The sequence below is a fragment of the Astatotilapia calliptera genome, chromosome 9 (genome assembly GCF_900246225.1).
Source record: "Astatotilapia calliptera chromosome 9, fAstCal1.2, whole genome shotgun sequence".
NCBI classification, from domain to species: Eukaryota; Metazoa; Chordata; class Actinopteri; order Cichliformes; family Cichlidae; genus Astatotilapia; species Astatotilapia calliptera.
In genome coordinates, this window is record NC_039310.1 from 16,930,718 (window position 1) to 16,951,410 (window position 20,693).

General features: G+C 41.5%; 1 protein-coding gene across 1 annotated transcript; it reads right to left on the minus strand.

The window, feature by feature from the left end:
* Window positions 1-2,181: 2,181 nt before the first annotated feature.
* rrs1 (ribosome biogenesis regulator 1 homolog) lies at window positions 2,182-3,524 on the minus strand. Its single transcript, XM_026180793.1, has one exon. The coding sequence runs from the start codon at window positions 3,469-3,471 to the stop codon at window positions 2,437-2,439; it is 1,035 nt and encodes a 344-aa protein (XP_026036578.1). The 5' UTR covers window positions 3,472-3,524; the 3' UTR covers window positions 2,182-2,436.
* Between the last annotated feature and the right edge of the window lie 17,169 nt (window positions 3,525-20,693).

Here is a 20,693-nt window from a genome sequence, read left to right on the forward strand (position 1 = left end):
GTGCCGTCTGAAAGTGGAAACACCTCTAAATGCAGGAGACTAATAAATCTCATTATCTGAGGCCTTAGCAGTCCAGGAAAATGTCTGACTAGACTGCAACCACTCTGGCTCCAAGACCAATCTCTTTCAAAAGGGTGAAGACCGTGGAAATACACACCTCAATACCACCACAAAAGCAAGACATGCTCAACTGGATGAGAGAAAAATCCCACTCACAGTTTGCTTTGTGTTGTGTTTAAATGTACTTAAGTTGCAGATTCTGGCTTTGTGAGCTATTTGTTACACTATACACTGCTCCTAATTCAGAACGATGGCTCCAGTCTAGACATCAAGCCCAAACCGAAGCCCTTACATAACCAAAAAAAACACAGCTAAGCTGCTAAGAAATCCGATCTGATGCTTCTCGGAAGAAGAAAACTGATGAACACTGAACAGCTCAGAGTCTGTAAAGACAATCTGTGGCAGCTTAAAAAAATATATTCTGAGCATAAAAACCTCTCTGCTGTTACATGAATGATACATCTGATCTGATGCCGACATGCATTTACTGGCTGGAGCTTGTTGCTGCAGTTAACCAGCCTCATTTAATATGAATGGGAAGCTTTGAAGCTATTTCCCAAGACCATGTATATTAGTTAACAAGTATGTATAAAAAAACCTGTTTGAACGTTTCCATTAAATATCTCTGGGAGCACTGGGCCATTGTAGGCCACATTTTTAACTAGCAAGAATGTGCGGCACCAATTTTTCCCCCATATTCTTTCAGAAAATACACCTTATATTACTAAATACACACAAACAAATTATTAAATACACCATAAGAGGTATTGTTGCACATTACCAACCCTGGCTGAGTTTTTCTTAGCTACTGCATGGCTTTTTATGCAGTCTCATATTCTGACATGCATATATGTTCATATCCAGGAGCAGAAAATTCACCTATTAACTCCATTGGTTTTACAATAAATTGAAATAATGATGAACATGCATATTGTTGTACTACTTTGCTGCTGCGTTGGTGAAATGTTCCACAAACTAATTCTAATAAATCAGAATTAGTTTGTGGATAAGTGTATAAAAATATGCTGTAGATATAAACACTCTTGTAATACTTACACTACATGCGCAAAGCTGCAGCAGCTGCCAAGAAGCTCCCACCGTAGTTTTTCTGTGGATGTTAATGCCAGACGAAGGTTGGAGGTCTGCTGTTACTGAGTCAGCAGAGCACCTCAGCGACCTTAACTTCACACAGAGTTCCTGTGGTTCCTAAACACTTCTACTTTAAATGAACTCATTGCATTCCCACTACAGATCCACGGTTAAATTCAGGGAACGACCCACTCTTTCAAAAATGTTTGTAAAGACAGATGCCAGATGGACTTTTCTCCATACAGTCTAATTGGCTAATAAACAAAGCTAAGCAGCAGTGGGAACATATGGAAGCTTGTTTCTGCCAATGAAAAAACAGATTTTTCTGTCATCCATATCTCAAAATTTAAAGTTAATAACTTCAAGTTTTTTTAAGTTACCAAGTTGATAACCTGAATTTTTGACTTATGGGTGGCACATTTTTGTTCTTCTTTCAATTGGAGCAAGAAGCTTCCAAAGGAACGAGTTGATGCAGAGAGCGAGCTAATTAGTTTGACATGATTAGCCACAATCACGTGAAAAGCTTCATTTGAATAACACTTTTTTAATCATTCAGCAGCAAACCTTTATGATTTATAGGAAATTATCTCTTGACCTCCTGGCTACAGATAAATGTGGGTCCCTGAGCCCAATTTAAAGAAATTTATTTTTTAAATATCAAATAGTGCTTATAATCCCAATTTGTTTTGCACAAACACTCTGGTTTTATCAGTACTATTAAAGTATTTCCCCAAAGTTACATAAACTACATTAAACTTCTGTTAAAACTATGTAAATCATATGAAAACGTAATGAAATTAAAAATTAGAAGTCAAATATTTTGAATGTATATATATATATTTTACAAAGTAATATGTAAAGGGTAACAAAAATAGCCTTAAAAACAACCTATTTTCAAATATGTCTCATTTATCAAGGATCTAAAACGCTTTACGATACTTAACGTAACCGTTTCAGACTTGAAGCATCAATTTACTCACACAGAACTAAAAAATCACTTCTGCAATAATTAAAGACAGAAAAACAAGTCACTCGTGTTCTACTCGCTGTAATATTAAAGTATATTTGTGAAATTCTTTCATGAATATTACACATACATCGAAAAGAATCATCATGGATGCTGCAGTCAAAATGTACAGTAAACATAGTTTACATAGATGGAGGGAGCATCCCACCCGTGGGCCACAGATAAACCACATGTTCTGTTCATATTGCATCATGAATGTCCAACACTTTCATGCCAAGGCAGGCACACACACAACCACACACAGGAAGACACAAGAGTCCTCAGCGCTTCCCAGGTTTGCCTCTTCTCTTCCCTCCTCCCCCTCCAGCTGCTTTTCCTTTCCCACCTTTTCCTCTGGCCTTTCCACCCATGCTGCCGCCTTTACGTCCCTTCTTCCCTGCTGCCTTCTTGTGTTTTGCAGCAGCCTCCTCTCGGTCCTCCTGCCTCATCTGTTTATTCACAGCTTTGGTGATGTCCAACTTGGGCTTCTTAGTGTCCATGACTTTCAGGAGCTCCAGCTGCTTCTGCTTTTCATTAGAAAAGTTGCCAATGAGGGGCTCGAATTTCCTCTTCTTGCCCTTCTTTGCTGGGTTCTCCTTGGGCAGGCGGTCCTGAAACCTCCCCAAGGATGCTGTGGAGGTTTTGGCCACACTCTCGGCTCTGGCCAGCTCGTCTTTGGACTGGCTGGCTTTGGGGGTCAGGGTTACAGCAGGGATCTTGACTTTCTGCGATCTGGCGATGTTTTTCAGCCTGTTGAGCTCGTTTTTGGCCACCCTCTCCTTCTTGGCTTTGACGCGTTTGGCGAACTGGTCCTCATTCGGGTCTGCGCTCTCGGGCACCTCGATCAGCCACTCTTTGGTGTCATCGCCGGCCCTCTTGTAGCCCCAGCGCCTCTTCCACTCCTTTGCGGTTTCATCCCACACCAGGTTGGTCTTCTTCTTCTTCTTTATGCCTTTCAGCTTGGCGAACTGCTCCCATTTTGTTGGAGGTCTGGGTTTCGGTGGTAGCTTCTCTCTGGGAAGCCGGGTCGTCGGCTCCGGCAGTTTGGCCACTATCGCCTCCTCGACCCTCTCCGTGGGCTGTTTCCATATTTCGTTGACGAGAAGCTGCGTGTTGTCGCGAGCGAGAGCGCGCAGAAAGTCCTCTCTGCTCTTCTCCCGGAGGTCGCGAGGCTCGATGCGGTTTTTGTCACACGCCAGCAGGTTCCCGATGTCAAACTCCAGGTCCAGCTCTTTCTGGACTGATATGCTTTTCAGCGTTTCCGCCTCTTGCGCCTCAGCTTTAGCCAACAACTCCTCTACACTGCACGCTGCCATCTTGCTCAGTGCTGAAAACCCCACGTGTGAGGCAGGAAAAACACACGGGTCAGTGAAAAGAGCTTCCGGGTCAAAGTCGGCGAGCTGCAGTTTGACATGTGACCACAGGAGTGCGCTGTCGTTTCATTTCTTTGCGTAACAGCGACGCACAGATACAACAGACGGTATCTGAAAGTCATGTCCTCAAGACACATGAAGAAAAATCCACAAAGACCTGATACTGGACCCGAGAGATGGATCTGGCCCGTCAGGTGATCCATTTAGTGTTCACTGAAGCCTCACCAGAAATGGTCTCAGTGGAAGGGTGGCTGTCAAGAAGCTGTTCTTAAGGAAGGGAAGCAGGGAGAAAAGGCTGAAGCATGCCAAATTACACAAGAACTGGACTGAAAATCAGTGGCAGCAGATCTGATGGAGTGATGAATTCAAATATGACATTTTTGGTTCAGATTCTCATCAATATGCAGGAAGGTCGTCAGGAGAGAGGCACGGCAGTGAGTGTCTACAGTTATTTGTAAAACACAGTGGAGGCTCTGTCATGGTTTGGAGCTGCATTTCATCCAGGGGTGTTGGAGATCTTGTCAAAAGTGATGAATTGTGACCTCAGTGGCATCAGATACAGGTCCACCACCAATAAATGGATTGAAAATGGAGTACAAACTCAATCTTTGCTCATATATGCTGTAAATACATGTATTTATATATATTTTCACATGCTTCAGTAAATCACTCTGCCAATTCCCTTTTTTTTCAAGCAAAATATAAAGAAATGAGAAGTGGCACATGGACTTTTTCTCATCACTCTATACAAAAAATGATCCACATGTAAAAACGATCTGTCTTTAACAATAAAAACATTTCCAAAATGAAAAGGTCTAAAGGTGTTTTTAAAATTGGCATGTGCGTGTGAAATAACGAAACAAACAAAACAAAAATAAACAAAACAAAAAACCCATCTGAGGTTCTATAATGTTCTTGTTTTAGATAAAAAATACATTTATTTTCTATAGAAATTACATTGAATTGACAAGAAATGGTGTAAATGAAAATTAATGGAGTCATTCATAGTAAATCATTCATGATTTTAATGGATTATCTATACAGAGGCACAAAAGTGTCTATTATTAGCAGTCATTCCTGTGTTTCAGTTAAACACTGTGTTACCCAATGAAAATTTATTGGGGGCTAATTTATGTTAGCATACTTGAAAATGTTCCTGCTGTTTTTGAGCAGGAACATTTGTTAAATCACATGTGTGGAGGGTTGGAGGGGGTCTAACCTTAGAAAAAAAAAGAAGTGGGAGACCCTGGTGTCTCAGCTAAGCAGCAGAACATCAGATTACATCAGAACCTTGACTCTGAGTCACCTTGCAGCTCCAACTCCACCAGGTTTCTCCAGGTTTCTATATTGTGTTTTCTGTGTATCTCATGTGCTTATGTTTTGCTGTCCCAAGTTTAGCTTTTTGTTAGTTTTTTCAGTTCCCCTTTACTAGTTGTTTTGTAGTATTTTCATGCAGCCAAGAATAAAGGCTATCTATTAAACTCTCGCCTATCTCGCTGTTTGTCTGCCTTGGGTCCACTCTCTCTTCTCCACACGATCTGCCCTTGCAAAAAATCTGACCACACTATGGACCCAGCAGACATGGACCTGTATGAGCGCCACCAACCGCTCAACCGCCTGTGGCTGCCACATCAGGCCACCAACCGCACAACCGCCTGCGACTGCCACGCCACTAACCAACTGCTCAACTGCCTGCGGCCGCAAAGCCAAATACTCAACTGCCTTCAGCTGGCACACTGTGCCACGCCTCCAACCGCTCAACCGCCTGCGACTGCCACGCCACTAACCAATTGCTCAACCGCCTGCGACTGCCACACCACTAACCAATTGCTCAACCGCCTGCGACTGCCACGCCACTAACCAACCGCTCAACCACCTGAGGCTGCCACGCCTCCAACCGCTTAACTGCCTGCAACTGCCATGCCACTAACCAACCGCTCAACCGCCTGCGACTGCCACACCACTAACCAACCGCTCAACCGCCTGCGGCCGCGAAGCCAACTACTCAACTGCCTTCAGCTGGCACACTGTGCCACGCCTCCAACCGCTCAACCGCCTCCGACTGCCATGCCACTAACCAACCACTCAATCACCTGCAGCTGCCGTGAAACCAACCACTCAACTGCCAGCAGCTGGCATGCTATGCCACACCGCCAACCGCTTGCGGCTCCCATGCAATACCGACCATTCCTCAATTGCCTTGCAGCTGCCGCGCCACACCATTTCCGCCAACCACTCAACCGCCAGTGCCGCTTTGCTTCCTCTTTGTCTTATGTGTCAGATTAGGTTCAGCTGTGTCTACCTTGTGTCATATTCTCCCTTCTGTATTCCTTCGTTACCCTCTGTCTTTATTGTGGGCATTTTCCTTTGTTCCTTGTTGGATTATCTGCTCATCATCCACTGCTTCACTTCACTTCTCATGTTTCCAAGTCCCGGGGTTTCTCCAGGTTTCTATATTGTGTTTTCTGTGTATCTCATGTGCTTATGTGTTGCTGGCCCCAGTTTGAGGAAAACTAACAAAAAGTTTTCTATTCTGAAAACTTTTTGTTAGTTTTCCTCAGTTCCCCTTTACTAGTTGTTTTCTAGTATTGTAAATGGGAAATATTAAAAATTTAAAAAATACAGACTTTGGATGGAGGAAAATTTAACAGTGCTAACACAAATGGAAAAGTTGTTATTTTTCCTCAAGCTCAATAAGTCTTTTAACATCAGGGAACACAATATGGCTGAGGAACACTTGAGTGATGGCTGCTGAAAATGGATTCTTGATGAAAAATCAATAAGGATGAATAATTCAATGAATCATTAATAGTCACTTGCATAATTTATGATCAATTTATTGTTATTTTAAATAAATGCAAATGTGTTGTTTGTTCGGAAACACAGATCTGTGTACGTAGTGCCAAACCTTTGAAGGTAACATACTTACAAAACAAGCTAAAATAAAATAGAAATACATGAGAAAAATTTAAAATTTAAGCATTTGTCAATTTGGTTAAATTGATCAACACAACATGCATGATGCACCGCTGATCTCAAAATTATATCAAAGTCGTATCTTCCACTCCCACTTATCCGAGTCTGGATCAGGGTTGTGGAGAAGCAGAGAAGACCTCCCTCTCCTCAACCACCTCCTTCTAGTTCATTCAGGGGGACACCAAGCCACCCGAGAGATGCAATCAAGTTTTCCTCCCAATAGGACATCTCCAAAACGCCTCACCCAAGAGGTGTCCAGGAGACATCCCAGTCCAAAACAACTCAGCTCTCCTTTGGATGCGAAGGATTAATGGCTGTTTCTGCTGAATCACTGAGCTCTGCATCCCATCTTTAGGGGAGAGTCCAGCCACCCTCTGAAGGAAGCTTTTTTCTGCTGATTGTGTCTGCAGTCTCCTTCTGTCAGTCAGTATCAAAAGCTTGTGGGCATAAGTGAGGGTATGAATATAGATCAACCACTAAACTGACAGTTTCACTTTCATCTTCACCAGTTCAGCATCGCTGCAGATCTCCCCTCACTCATGATGCTAAACTGCTCCACTTGTTCCTTACCCAGAGTGGGTACTCCACTCTTTTTCCACCCTCAGACTTGGAGGTACTAATTTTCATCCCAACAGCTTCACACTTGGCTGCAAACCACCCCAGTATGAGCTGGATGTCATGGCTCAATCAATCCAGCTGAAGCACATCAGAGACAAAAAGCAAAGGCGAGATCCTGAGAACCACAATACAGAATGAAACCATGTTGCCCACAGGTGGCATTTGATTTTAGCACCTGCATCTGATCTTTAATCTCCATTAACCCTTCATAGACTATGTCTGTGTAGAAACCTCCTGGATGAGAGGTGAAACATCTTCACCTTAACCTTAAGAAGTCCAGGCACTGTATTTCCAAGCTCCTTAAATTGAAAACACAACTTCTCAATAAACTCTATTACCATAAAATCAGGAATAAGATAAAAAAGGAAAAAAAAAAAATGAAAAAAGAATAACTGATAAATAAACATTTTTCCTGGTCTACAATTAGAGGTTATGTACTCATTAGAACCCCCTCCTCTATAGCCACCTGAAACTTTTTCAAATGTTTCACTCACTAATTTAAACAGCTTTGCCTCACATCACCTCAGGGACAAATTAAAATAATAATTTTCTGTTGACCTAACCAAACACGCCATAATAGGATATATTTTAATTCCAAGAGCAGTAATTCACCAGTATCAGCTAAAATCTCATAAACCTGCTTGTTGGGCGACTTCTTTCATCTTGACAGTGTCAGAGTTAATCATGTGCAAATATATGCTGTTTACAAAGTGATGCACCTTCATTACAGATGCTGAAACAATAAAAACTAAATTGAAACAAACAAACCCAGTCCAGACGCTAATTGAAACTAAACTGAGCTGAAAAACCAAATTAATTAAAAACAAATTAAATTATTAACAAACCCAAATAACTCTGACACAGTCAAACTTTCACTGTTTTAGCAAAACACCTCCTCAGTATGAGACTCAGCTCATACATCGCTCTACACTCTCAAACTAACACAACTTCATAAGAAGTCCTAAGATTAGGTAAATACACCCAGGATGAACCGCAGCACATGATGTATTAAACAGTGTCATTATTTATTTAAGTAAAAATGAAGAAGCAGCGTGTGAAAAACGAAGCACACTCGATGATTCAGTAGCTTGTAGAAGCATATTTAGCAGCAATAACTTGAAGTAATGGTTTTCTACATGACTTTATCAGTCTCACAAGTTGTTCTGGGGAAATATTGTCCCACTTTTCTTTAAAGTGTTGCTTCAGTTCATTGTGGGTTACGAGTGTTTGTTTGTGCACAGCTCTCTTAAGTCTTCCCACAGTATTTTAATCAGGTTGAGGTCTGGACTTTGACTGGGCCATTGCAACACATTGATTCTTTCCTTTTCAGCCACTCTGCTGTAGATTCGCAGGTTTGCTGTTGGACATATGGATCACATTTGACTCTAGAATATTTAGGTATAAAGAGGAGTTCATGGTTGGCTCATCGACTCCGTGGTGTCTGGATCCTATGGCTGCAAAACAAGCGCAAATCATTGCCACTACACCGCCGTGCTCAACAGTCCATATGAAATGTTTTAGCTGATATGCTGTGTTTGTTTTTTGTTCCCATCTGTCCAAAAGACATTGTATCAGAGGTCTTGTGGTTTGTTCAGATGCAACTTTGCAAACCTCAGTTGCGCTGCCGTGTTGTATTTAGAGAAAAGAGGCTTTCAGCTGCCAAACCTTGCAAACAAGCCATACTTGTTCAGTTTTTTTCTGACTGCACTGTCATGAACTTTAACCTTTTACATGCTTAGTGGACCCTGTAGAGTCAGAGATGTAGCGCTGGGCTTGTTTGCAGTTTCACTGAGCACTGCAGCTTTTCTTTCTTTGGCCGTCATCATCCAGAAGAGTTTAATCAGTTCTCATATAATTGCAGGTCTTTCACGTTTTTGAAGGCAGCTTTGCTCATTGAGCACATTTAATACATGGAAAATACAAAGGTAAAGGTATGAAAGCGCATACGTTGCACCAGTATAATGAACAAGCATACATGCACGCATACACACATGTATGCCCACAAGATGAGATTCAAGGACTCATGTATTCTTTGTCTATGTTTGACTCCAAACATGAAATTAAAAGCTCATTTCAGACCTTGACACACCAGTAATAATATCGTTCAATCAACGCTCCACAGCAGTCTGAGTTGCTGTTTGAAGGTCATAACCTAAGTTAGAATCAGAATACAATGATATATAAATTGATTCGTGCTCCTTTTAAATCGCTAAACCTTAAAAAAATGTAAAAATCCAAGCAGTACAGAAGGTGCGCGTGTTTTCTCTTTCTTTAATTACTTTAAGCAGTTCTTCCAGAACATAAAAATGGAAATAATTTGAGGGGAATCCTGTATAATGAACTAGGCAAGTGACAAAAACATCAGGTGTGGGAACACCTCAAGATCCGTGATAAAACTAAAAAATGGAGAGTTGTGTATGCATATTGCATACTTCTCTTTGACTTCTCTTTGCTGGGTGTCATTTTAAAGTTGTGCGCCTGTAATAAACTTTATAATAGGATTACTATAAGTGTTATCGTGAGAGATTAAAATCCTGAATTATTAATATCCCATCCCTTCTCTCCAGTCTGTTCTGAATGGGTCTCTCCCACAGACCCAGGACGATAATGACTCTATTTTTGTCTTTGTCTCATGTAATTTGGAGGAGGGAGGGTGGGACTCTGTTACAATTGACTGGCTGCTGGTCGCTCAAAGACGATGGTGTTATTATTTTGGGCTCCAGTAATTACATTCATCGCCACACTTGCCATGTGAATGCTAACACTCTGACAGGCACAGAGATAAGGTCACAAGCGATGCTGTGTTTGTTAGATGTGAGGAGGAAATGCGCAATTAGTGGCCCAAAGTCCCTGTCGTGATTTAGAGAAGGCTATAAGGTCCTGTGTGACGTGGATATATATCATCTAAAATTACCCAATTTAAGCACAGTCCACCCGTTGGCTGGCTGGCCTCCTGTGCTCGTTTCCTTTCTTGCTGACTTTTGATCCAGGGTGAATTCAGGCAAGTAGGATTACTTTTCCATGGTGTTTCTTTTCTGAGAGGATACACAGTCACAGGCAGGATAAAGTCCTCTATGAGCTGTGACCGTGGAGCAAAGACATTCCCACTTTCAGCGCTGCCATCTCCCCAGATTTTAAATGGGCTTATAGGATAAGATTTAAAAAGAGTTCTCTCCATAAAACATTACTGCTTTCATGTGAAAAAACCCTTTAAGGTTTAGATTTCTTTATTTTTATTTGTTACTTTCAGTCTAATCCCCTTTTTTCTTTCAATGCGTCTGGGAAAGAGAGGCATTTGGGACTTGCAGGGGACATTTGATGTTCTGCAACCGAGTGAGTCTCATCTGAGTTTGTATTCCAGTTAATGCAAAGTGTAAAATAATAGGAAAAAAGACCAAATGAGGAAGTTATTTTTTTATTTTATGACTTCTTAGTCGATGTTTATTTATGGTCCTGATTTTTTGCGTAGTGATTCAGAAACTAATCACTGTAATATACAGATATTATAATAATATACAGAGTGAAACACTGAAGGATATTCTGCGGCTTTGTTATGTTTGAGATAAATCTCACCGCAGAGGTCTGTTCCCACTTGTCTCCTTGGAGAGGGGAGTTGCTACAAATCAATACCCAGTTGCTCTGAGTGATCACCTTTATCTTATGACGTAGAGTCAATGCCAAGATGCAGTTAGGCTGTTCTGGCAGCAGCTGGTGGGCAAGAACACTTTAATTTGTTACCTGTCTGTATTTTAGTTTTAACTGAAAGGAGCTTGTGAAGATTATGAAGGCTACCCCGATGTACCCTTTCAACTTTCTGATCACTTTCTTTAGCATGAACGTCCCTTCATTTTATCCATTCACTTTTTTATCTTATTAGTCTCTATTGAGTGTAAATTGTATGATATTTTGCTCAGAAAGAGCCCATTTAGCACTGTTTTCCTGCAGAAAAGAGGTGTAGTGTATCTGTGGGCACCTTCTGTGTGTAAAAGTTAAATAAATCAAATCAAATTCATATATTTTTCCTGAATTCTATATTGAATGATCTGTTAGTGCATGGCCTCATCTGTCCTGTGTAAGTTGTGTAAAACACTAACGCAACAGATGAGATGACGATGCTCTTTGTATTAAAAATCCAAAGTAAAGTAGAAAGAGAACACCTGAAGTAATAATCACGAGCACAAAAATCTACTAATAATAACAACCTAATTATAATAATAGTTCTTTACTGTAAAATACATCCGGACATGTAATAAACAAAGACCTTGATCACCTTTGCACATTTGTGTTTTTTTATGAATGAGCACGGCTTATGAATGGTTCACTAAGCAGGAACAAACTGCCTGACAGGATCAGTGCCTTGCATTATTTAAAGAGCTTTATAATTTAGCATTACAATATCGCATTCACTGAATTTATTTAAAGGGTTTTTTTCCCCTTTTTTCTAAAAAACATTGTATATGTTCCAGCAACAACGCCGGTTATTTAAAGATCTGCATGCCTCACTTTTTAAGGCATCCTTAAATACTTACTGACTGGTAAACGCTATGATCCATGAGTCACAGGGGAAAAGAAAGGACACCCATTCATGCAAAAATGGGCCTGAGGCTTTAAACTCCTTCTAAAAGTTGACCAGTTAGCATCAGAGAGGTGCGAGCGCTGCGGGCCCAGATACAGAGGAGAAAAATAGTCTCATCAGCATCGTCCCAGCGTAAATCAGACATGATTAGCTGCTGACAGTTTGCTTGTGTATTTATAGTCCTTGCGTTATTACGTAAAATTCTTTGACCTACTTAGCTGGAGGACAGAGGAGGTATTTCGTTAATAGATTTAGTCAGGATTGAGAGGAATGTCGGTTATTTTTAAAGAAAAACATGATTGTAAAATGTGTTTTACAGGGCGAAGTCTGCTTTTTCTACAGGAAACAAAAGTGACTGAGCACGCAAATGAGAAATTTTCAGATTCAACATGTGTCAAAGAGGCCAATGGGAGACTTAAAATATTCCCCAAAGACCTAGCAAACATTTGATTTTATCACCGAGGCCAAAAGAAATACCATCATATGACAGGATTTTTCTGACAAGAATCAATAATTGCCGCCCTTGGGTGCTCATGTCAGACAAAAAATTCAAATGACCTAGCTGCTAAGCTCACACACTATTGTGCGCTTCCTGTTTCATGAGCGTTCCCTTTGCTAACAGAGTTGAGCTGGCTGACAGCCGAGGTCAGAGCTTTTATTGATCTGCTGTAGTCGAGACAGAGACATCATTTGGCATTGAGTAACGCCTCACAGCTACCTGCTGCTCCCAAACTACCGCCTGCACCGCATGGCATCTCACACTCTGAGAAGTCAGAGGATAGACTGCAAAATCTGGGTGAAAGGTGGCAAGTAGTGGCAAGTATTACCCAGCTCTCTGGAGCCAAGACACATCAGGTGTCTCATTTGCAGGTGAGCAGGAAACAAAGCCACAGGCTCCCGGAAGTGCGCCCCCTGTTTGTCCAATTGACTCGAGTGAGACAGTTCACCCCAAAACCTGGCCTGCTTCCTAGACCCAGCATGGTGTGGAAACCGAGTCCTTGAGATATCATTCGAGCCACATTAATTCTGTGTGTGTGTGTTTATGTGAGAGGGGTTATGATGATGCAAGCGAGTGCATTACGCATGTGTTTGTGTGTGTGTGCTGTAGAGGCTTCATGCTGGATGCTGGAAGCCGACAGAGCCGGGTAGTGCCTGGTGTTATGGAAGCTTGCAGAGGTCATCCCTCAGTTTTGTATTCAGCAGCACTGCGGGGGTCTTATCACAGTGACATCATTGGTTATACCTTGCACACTGTTTAGCCAGTTCCCTCACAACCTCTCCTACTTAAGCTACAGCCAGTAATCGTTCTTGTGTCGTTTCCATCAATCATTTAAAGTGAACAAAGAGTATCGTTTAGCAGGTAACTACATCTATCCAGACCAATGAAAGGCCTTTTTATTTTTAGCTCAGGACATTGCAGCAGTACTCACTTCATTACCTGCTGCCTAAATTAGCATAGCTGTTGTGACCATCGTGAAGCCCCAACGTAAAGCTGATCATCGCCGTTTTGTTATTTTGACACTGGATCTGATGAGGGATGGACAGATCTAAAACAAACTGAGTGCAGTGCATCCTCATCGCGAGTTACATGACTTGCAACTGACTAGTTGTTAACTAGTAATTGAGCCCATAAGGAAAGTGTTTACCTACATTATACAGGAAAAGAGGCGACAACAGTCTTTCCATAGACTTCAGTACGACCACAAGTCTTTGTGCAACCGCAGGAGTTGAAAGTTTACGTTATTCACACGTTTGCTTTAGCCTGGACCGGGAATCTGCAGTGCTGTGACAAGTATTTGTCCTCTTTCTTATTTCAGATCATCAAACGAATTTTAGACAAAAATAACCTAAGATACCCCCACATCAAAAATCATGAATTAACTGATTAACCACATTTTTTGGAAAGCTAAGTTTAGCTTCACTGTCCACACCCAGGCAACACATCATGACATAATTTAAATAAACACAGTCACTATCAATCTGGAAAGGGTTAAAGCCATTTGTTACCCTTTAAGACTCTGGTGAACCTTGGAATAGCAGTGACCCTTCCCAGGATTGGCCAGCCTACCAAAATTACTCCAAGAGTGCATCAACAACTCATCCAGAAGGTCACAAAAGAAACCAGAACAACATCTAAAGAACTGCAGGGAAAATAACTTTTTGGAAGGTTTGAGTCCTGTTACGTCTGCATAAAACAAAACAGGATTTCATAAAAACATCATAGCAACAGTCAAAATGTGGTAGTGGTAATGTGATGGTCTGTGTCATGACTGACCCATGAATTCTGCTCTCAACCAGAAAATCCTAAAGGAGAACATCCAGCCATCAGTTCATGCCCCCAAGCTCAAGCACATTTAGGTTATTCAGCAGGACTGCGATAAAAAACACACACGAGCAAGTCCATCTCTGAATGGCTAAAAAACACCGAACTAAAGCAAACAAACAAATAAAAAGTCAAAAAGATGATTTTGGTCTGCCCTAATCAAACTGAGATGCTTTGGCACAACCTTAAACAGAATGTTCATGCTTGAAAACTCTTCAATGTGGCTGAATTTTTTAAAAATTCTACAAAGAAGAGTGGACAAATTTACAAATGTTAAATTATATTTGATGATCTGCAATATTTAAGTGTGACAAAATGCAAAATTGCAAAACTATGAAATTAGGAAGGGAAAGCCTTTGTTTCCAACTTTTCTTTTATTATGTTAATGTATCGTAGCCCTGACTAAGCCCTATCTGCACTGTTTTGACAGCTAATCTTTGCCTTTATGACAGCTGTGCAGGAGGGGTAGAATCACTTTATAGCTGACCTGTTTAAACCCTACAACGGATTGAATGTTGCATCATTACAGACATGGCCACTGTATCTGACAGGTGAGTACCAACACAGGCAGCTATATCTAATTTGTATTACTGCTTGACTGTGTTTGTGATGCCGGTGTGATGTTAATACTCTTATATGACATATTTCCAACAGCTTGTCTTGTATTTTATTTCTACGTCCTTTAACTTGAATTATCAAGAAGGCCTATCGATGTCGTTGGTCGCAGGCTTATGAAAGTAGCATGCTTTATACGTATGCTTTTTACCTTCAGATGATAACTCACCTAAATATAATCTCGCTTCAGAAAAATTAGATTTGAATAGTAAAAATTGAGGCAACAAGAGTTCATTAAATAATAGGTGACGTGACAGTGGCTTTATAGTGTAGTTAGACACAGACATGATATCCATCTGTAGCCAGGACAGATTCACAAGGCACAGTCTAGCCTAGTCCATAACCTCTCCCTCTACACAGATGACCTTTATTAAATGCATTTCCAACTGTCTGCTTTCTCTCACTCTAATATCGTCTAGCCTGAATTCAAAAGGTAAAAGGTTACGAACCAAATAGGGAAAAAAGAAATGTATCTTGAAATTGTTTAAATAACAATAATAACAGTAATAATAAAAATAATATTTTTACATCTGAGAGGATTTGTCAAACTGGGTTCAAACCGAAATATTGTCTACATAAAGCTCATTGCGCCTTTTAATTTACTCCAGTTTGCATAGCCTAACCGGAAGAGGACGGAAAGATATTACAAAGTATAAGAAATAGCTCGAATCACAGTTATCAGTAAAATTTTTAGTGTTTGGCTCAAATGAAGATCCAGTTCGCACCTCAAACAGCACACAGTTTCCCCTGTCCTGTTTAGTCCCCACTGTGCGGTCAGCGGCTCAACAGTACTCAATTCTTTACACAAGGATTTGCTTTCCTTTGTTTTTCATTCACTTCAGCCACTCATAATTAGCTGAAATGTCATTCCACTTCTTTAAAATCAGGCAGTCTGCAAAAGCAGTTCCTCAGTTTCCAACAGCAAACTCCTAAATTCTGAAATCGAAAGATGCCTTAGCTTTGATTAAAAGCACATCAATAACTTGCATAATTGACTCTCTAAATCATGCAGCACTGTATCCCTTAGAGGCTCCTGGGAGATGCCATGTCAAATCATCTCTGACGTGACATACCCTGCCTGGTGCGTTCCTCCTCCATTTGTGGCCAGCGCTTTCCACAATGCTCCTGTCACCAACACTTAATTGGCCATGACAGTTTCTGATAAATGCTATACCTGCAACAGCTGTCACCAATCTGCAGCTGGCTGCTAAAGCCTCTGCAGCTAAAGGACTTTTGGTTAAATTTACTTAATTTCAGAGCTAAAATAATCTTTAAAGGGGCGCTTTATGAAAAATAATGATTGGAGGGGAATACTGACGCCACTCAGGTGAATGTGAGGCTAATGCTAGCAGCCAGTGGTGCTGATAGGCAGATGTATTGTACAGCTGATTAAAATCCTCTCAAGAAATCAAAAAAATATATTAAAAGGTGGCTGAACTATTCCTTTAAATTCAGCGCAGTGCCGACATCATGGCTAAATCTGTGCTGTCACAGGTCCTTTCAGCCTTTCATCCATAATCATGTTAAATCTCCACCGGGCCTGAAGACTCGTAGAGCACCCTTAAATAGTTTGCCATCTTCTTCTGGAGCCTGTGGTAATTTTCACATGCTTATAATCAGTTTGCTTGACACGCATTAATGCAGAAAGAGAGGGAGAGAGAGGAGGAGAAACACTAACTTTTGCCAAACCCTCAGCCTAATGTGTCATCCAGCCCCCAGGAAAGAGCCAGAGAAATCCTCTTTGAAAACTCGGTGCACCCCCATTAATGAGGGGGGTGAATGTTGGGGCCCTACGTGAGAGGCATCCAGGGCCCTTATTGATCCCCTGTTAATTAGTCCGTAGGTGCTCACTGGCGCATAATTAGACCAATACTGAGCTTAATGAATGCAGACAGCCACTAATTCCACAGGGAAATTGTTTTCTGCAGAAGGGATGTAGAATTCGGTCAATCAGACATTATTTAGTGAATAAAGCATGATTACAACAGATATTATGTGCATGAAACCCAGCTGAAAATTAGGTATGTAATTTCATGTGCAGCACTTTTAATTTTTAATTTTAATTTTTTCAGCAAAATTTCAATCACCAATGATGAGCTCGTGTGAAACGTGGCTTCGAAAAAGAAAAAAAAAGCAAGCGAGCAGCCCTGATGACGTACCCTTCACATGCTTTATCAAAGACAAGAGGGCTTTTAGCCACTAAGTGCTATTCAACGTGACGCCAAATGATCTGATGGCAATGGACCATGGGGGAATGTAAAAAAATATTACCGAAAGAAATTGTTTCAAACAAAAATATGCGTTCTGACAAGTGACAAATTGGCCTTTTCAAGATGCGCTGAGATGCCGTGGAAGTGCTGCTGTCTCCCTCGTGGGCTGCGAGTCAAGCACCACTAATATTTCAAAAAGGATCTGCAGAGACATTTCATCTGTCTATTAAACTTCAGAAACTCTTATTCATCTGTGAACGCAGCCGGAAAGTGTTGAGTGGGAGACTCGAGTCGGAAGGACGTAAATGACGATTCTAAGTCAGTGACAACAAAGTGCAAGTTTAGGGATAAACTTGACTTCTCATTTTCATGAGCTGATCAATTTATTTGAGCAGCAGCAGCAGCTTTGGAGTTTGCCTTTTTCCAATTCTGCCTCTTTGTCCACCGACATCTGCAGGAGTTGATGGTCCTGCTCTTTGCGTGTGTGTGTGTGTGCATGTGCATGCACCGCTGTCACAGGCAGAATGGAGTGAGATTCCAAGAAATCCACCCGGGAATAGGGACTTTGTTCCTGCGGCATTCAACAGGAGCCACTCATAGATCAGTCTGTGGTGTTAGAATGAGCCACAGGAGCGGTGCTCATTAACAAAAGGGCAGGAGTCACCTTGCTCCACTCATTCTCTCAGCCTCTGTCACTTATTGCTAACAGAGTGTCAGTTTGTCTCCGGCATGCTAAACATCCCAGTGTGATCACATTCATGCTGGAGCAGAAAATCGGAGATATAATATAAAGTCCACCTGCTCCGTGTGTCTAAAACCAGCTCCTGTCAGCTGCTTCGCTTCGTTTTCCAAATAGTTGCCGGATCAATGGAGTGATTAAATGTTGGTCACACACTGTGGAACCCTTTGGCTCACTAATTGCAAACTACATTCACCTAACTGTCCTCGCTTGTGGCCTGACAGATGCCGAGCAGCATCAGCGTCCCGGGGGACATTCCTGAGCTATAAATAATATGGATCGCATACATCTATGCAAGGACCCTCAAGCCTTGGTATGTTCCCTTTGAAATGTAAATGTAATCTCTACTTTTTTCCCCCTTCCACACCCTGAAGTTTGAGTAAGTAAAGCAATTTGGTTGAGTTTCACAAGGTGTCTGCAGGTTTAGAAAGCTCAAAAAGCACATTTACTTTAATTTTCAGCATTGTTACTGTTAAAATGGTGATTGCATGTTAGCCAACTGATGTGAGGCTACTAACCAGACTTCCAGAAATCAGAACAGCAAGTACCCAAAGTGGACAAAAGTGCATCAGCAAAGCAGCACGCTGGTCATAAATGGACACTTTGTCGTGGTTAAGTGCCTCCAATGTGCCGCCTCAAATAAGACCACTAAATTGAGCCGGCACCTCGGTCGCTCATTCCAGAGAAAACTGTATTTTGTGACCTTGGGCATACAAAGCTCGAATGTATGGTGGTGCTGCCTTTCAGAAACCACTTTTATCTAACGCCTGTGCACAAAGACGAGAGAAACCTGGCGTAAGGAGCTCAAATTCTGCACCCCTGAGCCATGAAAAGATCTGAGCATGAATGAACCTTTATGAGGAGTTTTTGGATCTCAGCGTGCAAAGCAGATTTCCACCTCAGTTATCCTTCAAAGGGGGGGGGGATCTTCTATTGAATGAACAGTTTCAGACTGTGACAGCATCTAAAGAAGGCCCGAATCTGTTTTCAAAGCAAAGCGCGACGCTCCTCCACCTCACCACCCCTCAGGTGCTTGATATCATTTGGTGTTCCTCTTAATTTGTCCACACTTGCTCGCGCTCTGAGGATAGATGCGAGATTGTGGTATTTCAAAGGCGGGACTCCCGCTGCTCTGTTGCCATCTTAGATTCAGCAGGAAGTGAAGAGAGCTATTATAATGAGCTGTGATCAAAATGGTCAAAGTCAGCAATTCTTTTGAGAGGGTCTTTCATTTCCATTATATGCAGCCTCTACAAACACCCTAATGAGAATACATAAAACACACACACACACACACACACATCTGCACTCACATCAACTTTTCTGCTCTGCCTCCTTCCTCGAAGAAGCACCTCAAAGTGAAACCGACTGCCGTGCTGCTTCTCAGGTTTATTCTGAGGGTTTTAAAGTGTTTCCTCCAGAGTGGGGATTTGTGGATAATTTACACTACAGCTTGTTTTACTCCTTCCTGCATACGTGGTGCCGGTCACGGGTAATGCAGAGTGACAGCCTCAAGGCGTCGACTCCATATGCACTTCCAAATAAAACATGATGATTCAGTGTTGGAGACGATTTAGGAAGGATAACAGATGCCGAATCTGTTTTCTTATCCTTTACATGCTCTTACAGGCAGGGTGTAGGGGTGAAACAAAGCAGCATCTTGACTGCAATTGTGTGAATCACCTCAGGCTATGTACAGCCTACTTGTGGTTAGTTAGGCTCCTGATCCTTCTGCCCTGTTTGAAAAATCACTGCCAAACCAAGTTAAACTAAACTACATCCACCCTGAGGCTCAGCGTTATATCACACAGCTCAATCAGGCGGATGGGTGCATATATTTAGTCGTTTTTTGTACTGTAGGTTTATTTATGTGAAGCAGACGAAAGAAATGTGCACATACACATGCACGCCAATGCCAAGACAACAAACCTGAGCACGGTGGAGAGTGATGGCTTCCAGCTCAGTGCAGAAGGAAGGATTGGGTTTGGGCCAGTATCCAAAATCCCTCATCTAATTAATGTTTACATAACTGCAGGTAATGAAATTCACTCTCACTGATGTTGAGAGGGGTCAAGGAGCTTGGGGAAGCCCACCGGAGTTGACAATCGCCTGTGTGGGAGTTGTCTGCACAGCCCAGTGAGCTGGACACATCGGGGAGGGGAATAAAGAAAACACCCTAATTACAAATCATTGGTCACAGAACAATTCAGTAGTCAAACAGAAAGTTCTTGGATGGATCGAGTGTAGCCTTCCAGCTATGATCATTGAATATTTGCTCACTGCAACCTGTCTAATTTAGCTGCCAATAAAACATTTTTTGCACTGAGGTAAGGATGTTAAAGCAAACCTTAAGCATGAGGCAAAGTAATCAGACAAACACTGCTGATTAGTAAAAGTGGAAACAATAATTAGATCTGAAAATGCAGGTACTCAAATATAATGACCTGTGAATGAATTCTTTGCTTTTTTTTCAGTCATGCTGCAAAGAAAAACTCCCATTGGAGAGCACTTAACGAGTTTTTAAAGGCACTGTGATTTAATTGCGAGGAAAGGCAATTTAAGTCGCTGGCTCGACAGGGATAAACTTCACCTTTACTCCATGTGACATATATTATTTTTATTTTCAAGTCACCTCATTAGGCAAACATTGTCACTGTCGGCCAAATGAGAGCTAACTCGACTTAGTACGAAGTAATCAAAGGAAGACTTTGTTGTCACAGTGGCAAAAAATAATGGTGTTGTGACAGGAACAATTTTAATTTGATTAAAAAAAACAACAACAAAATAAAACAAAAAAGACTTACTACATTGTCTGTGCTAATACAACGACTGGCCACTTCATTAGGTATACTTTGCTAGTACCAGGTTGGACCCCATGATTCTTTGTGGGATATTTTCCAAGGTGCAGGAAACATTCCTCAGAGATTTTGGTCCATGTTGACGTGACAGCATCACAGCTGCTGCAGATTTGTTGGCTGCACATCCATGATGTGAATCCGTGTCACCAAAGTAGCGCTATTAAACTGAGATCTGGTGAATCTGGAGGCCATCTGAGGACTGTCACGTTCAAGAAACCAGTTTGAGATGGTTTGAACTTTGTGACATGAA

Bases quoted from the DNA above. Each gene is read 5' to 3' on its own strand.
- rrs1 (XM_026180793.1), bottom strand. From the start codon at position 3,471: ATGGCAGCGTGCAGTGTAGAGGAGTTGTTGGCTAAAGCTGAGGCGCAA.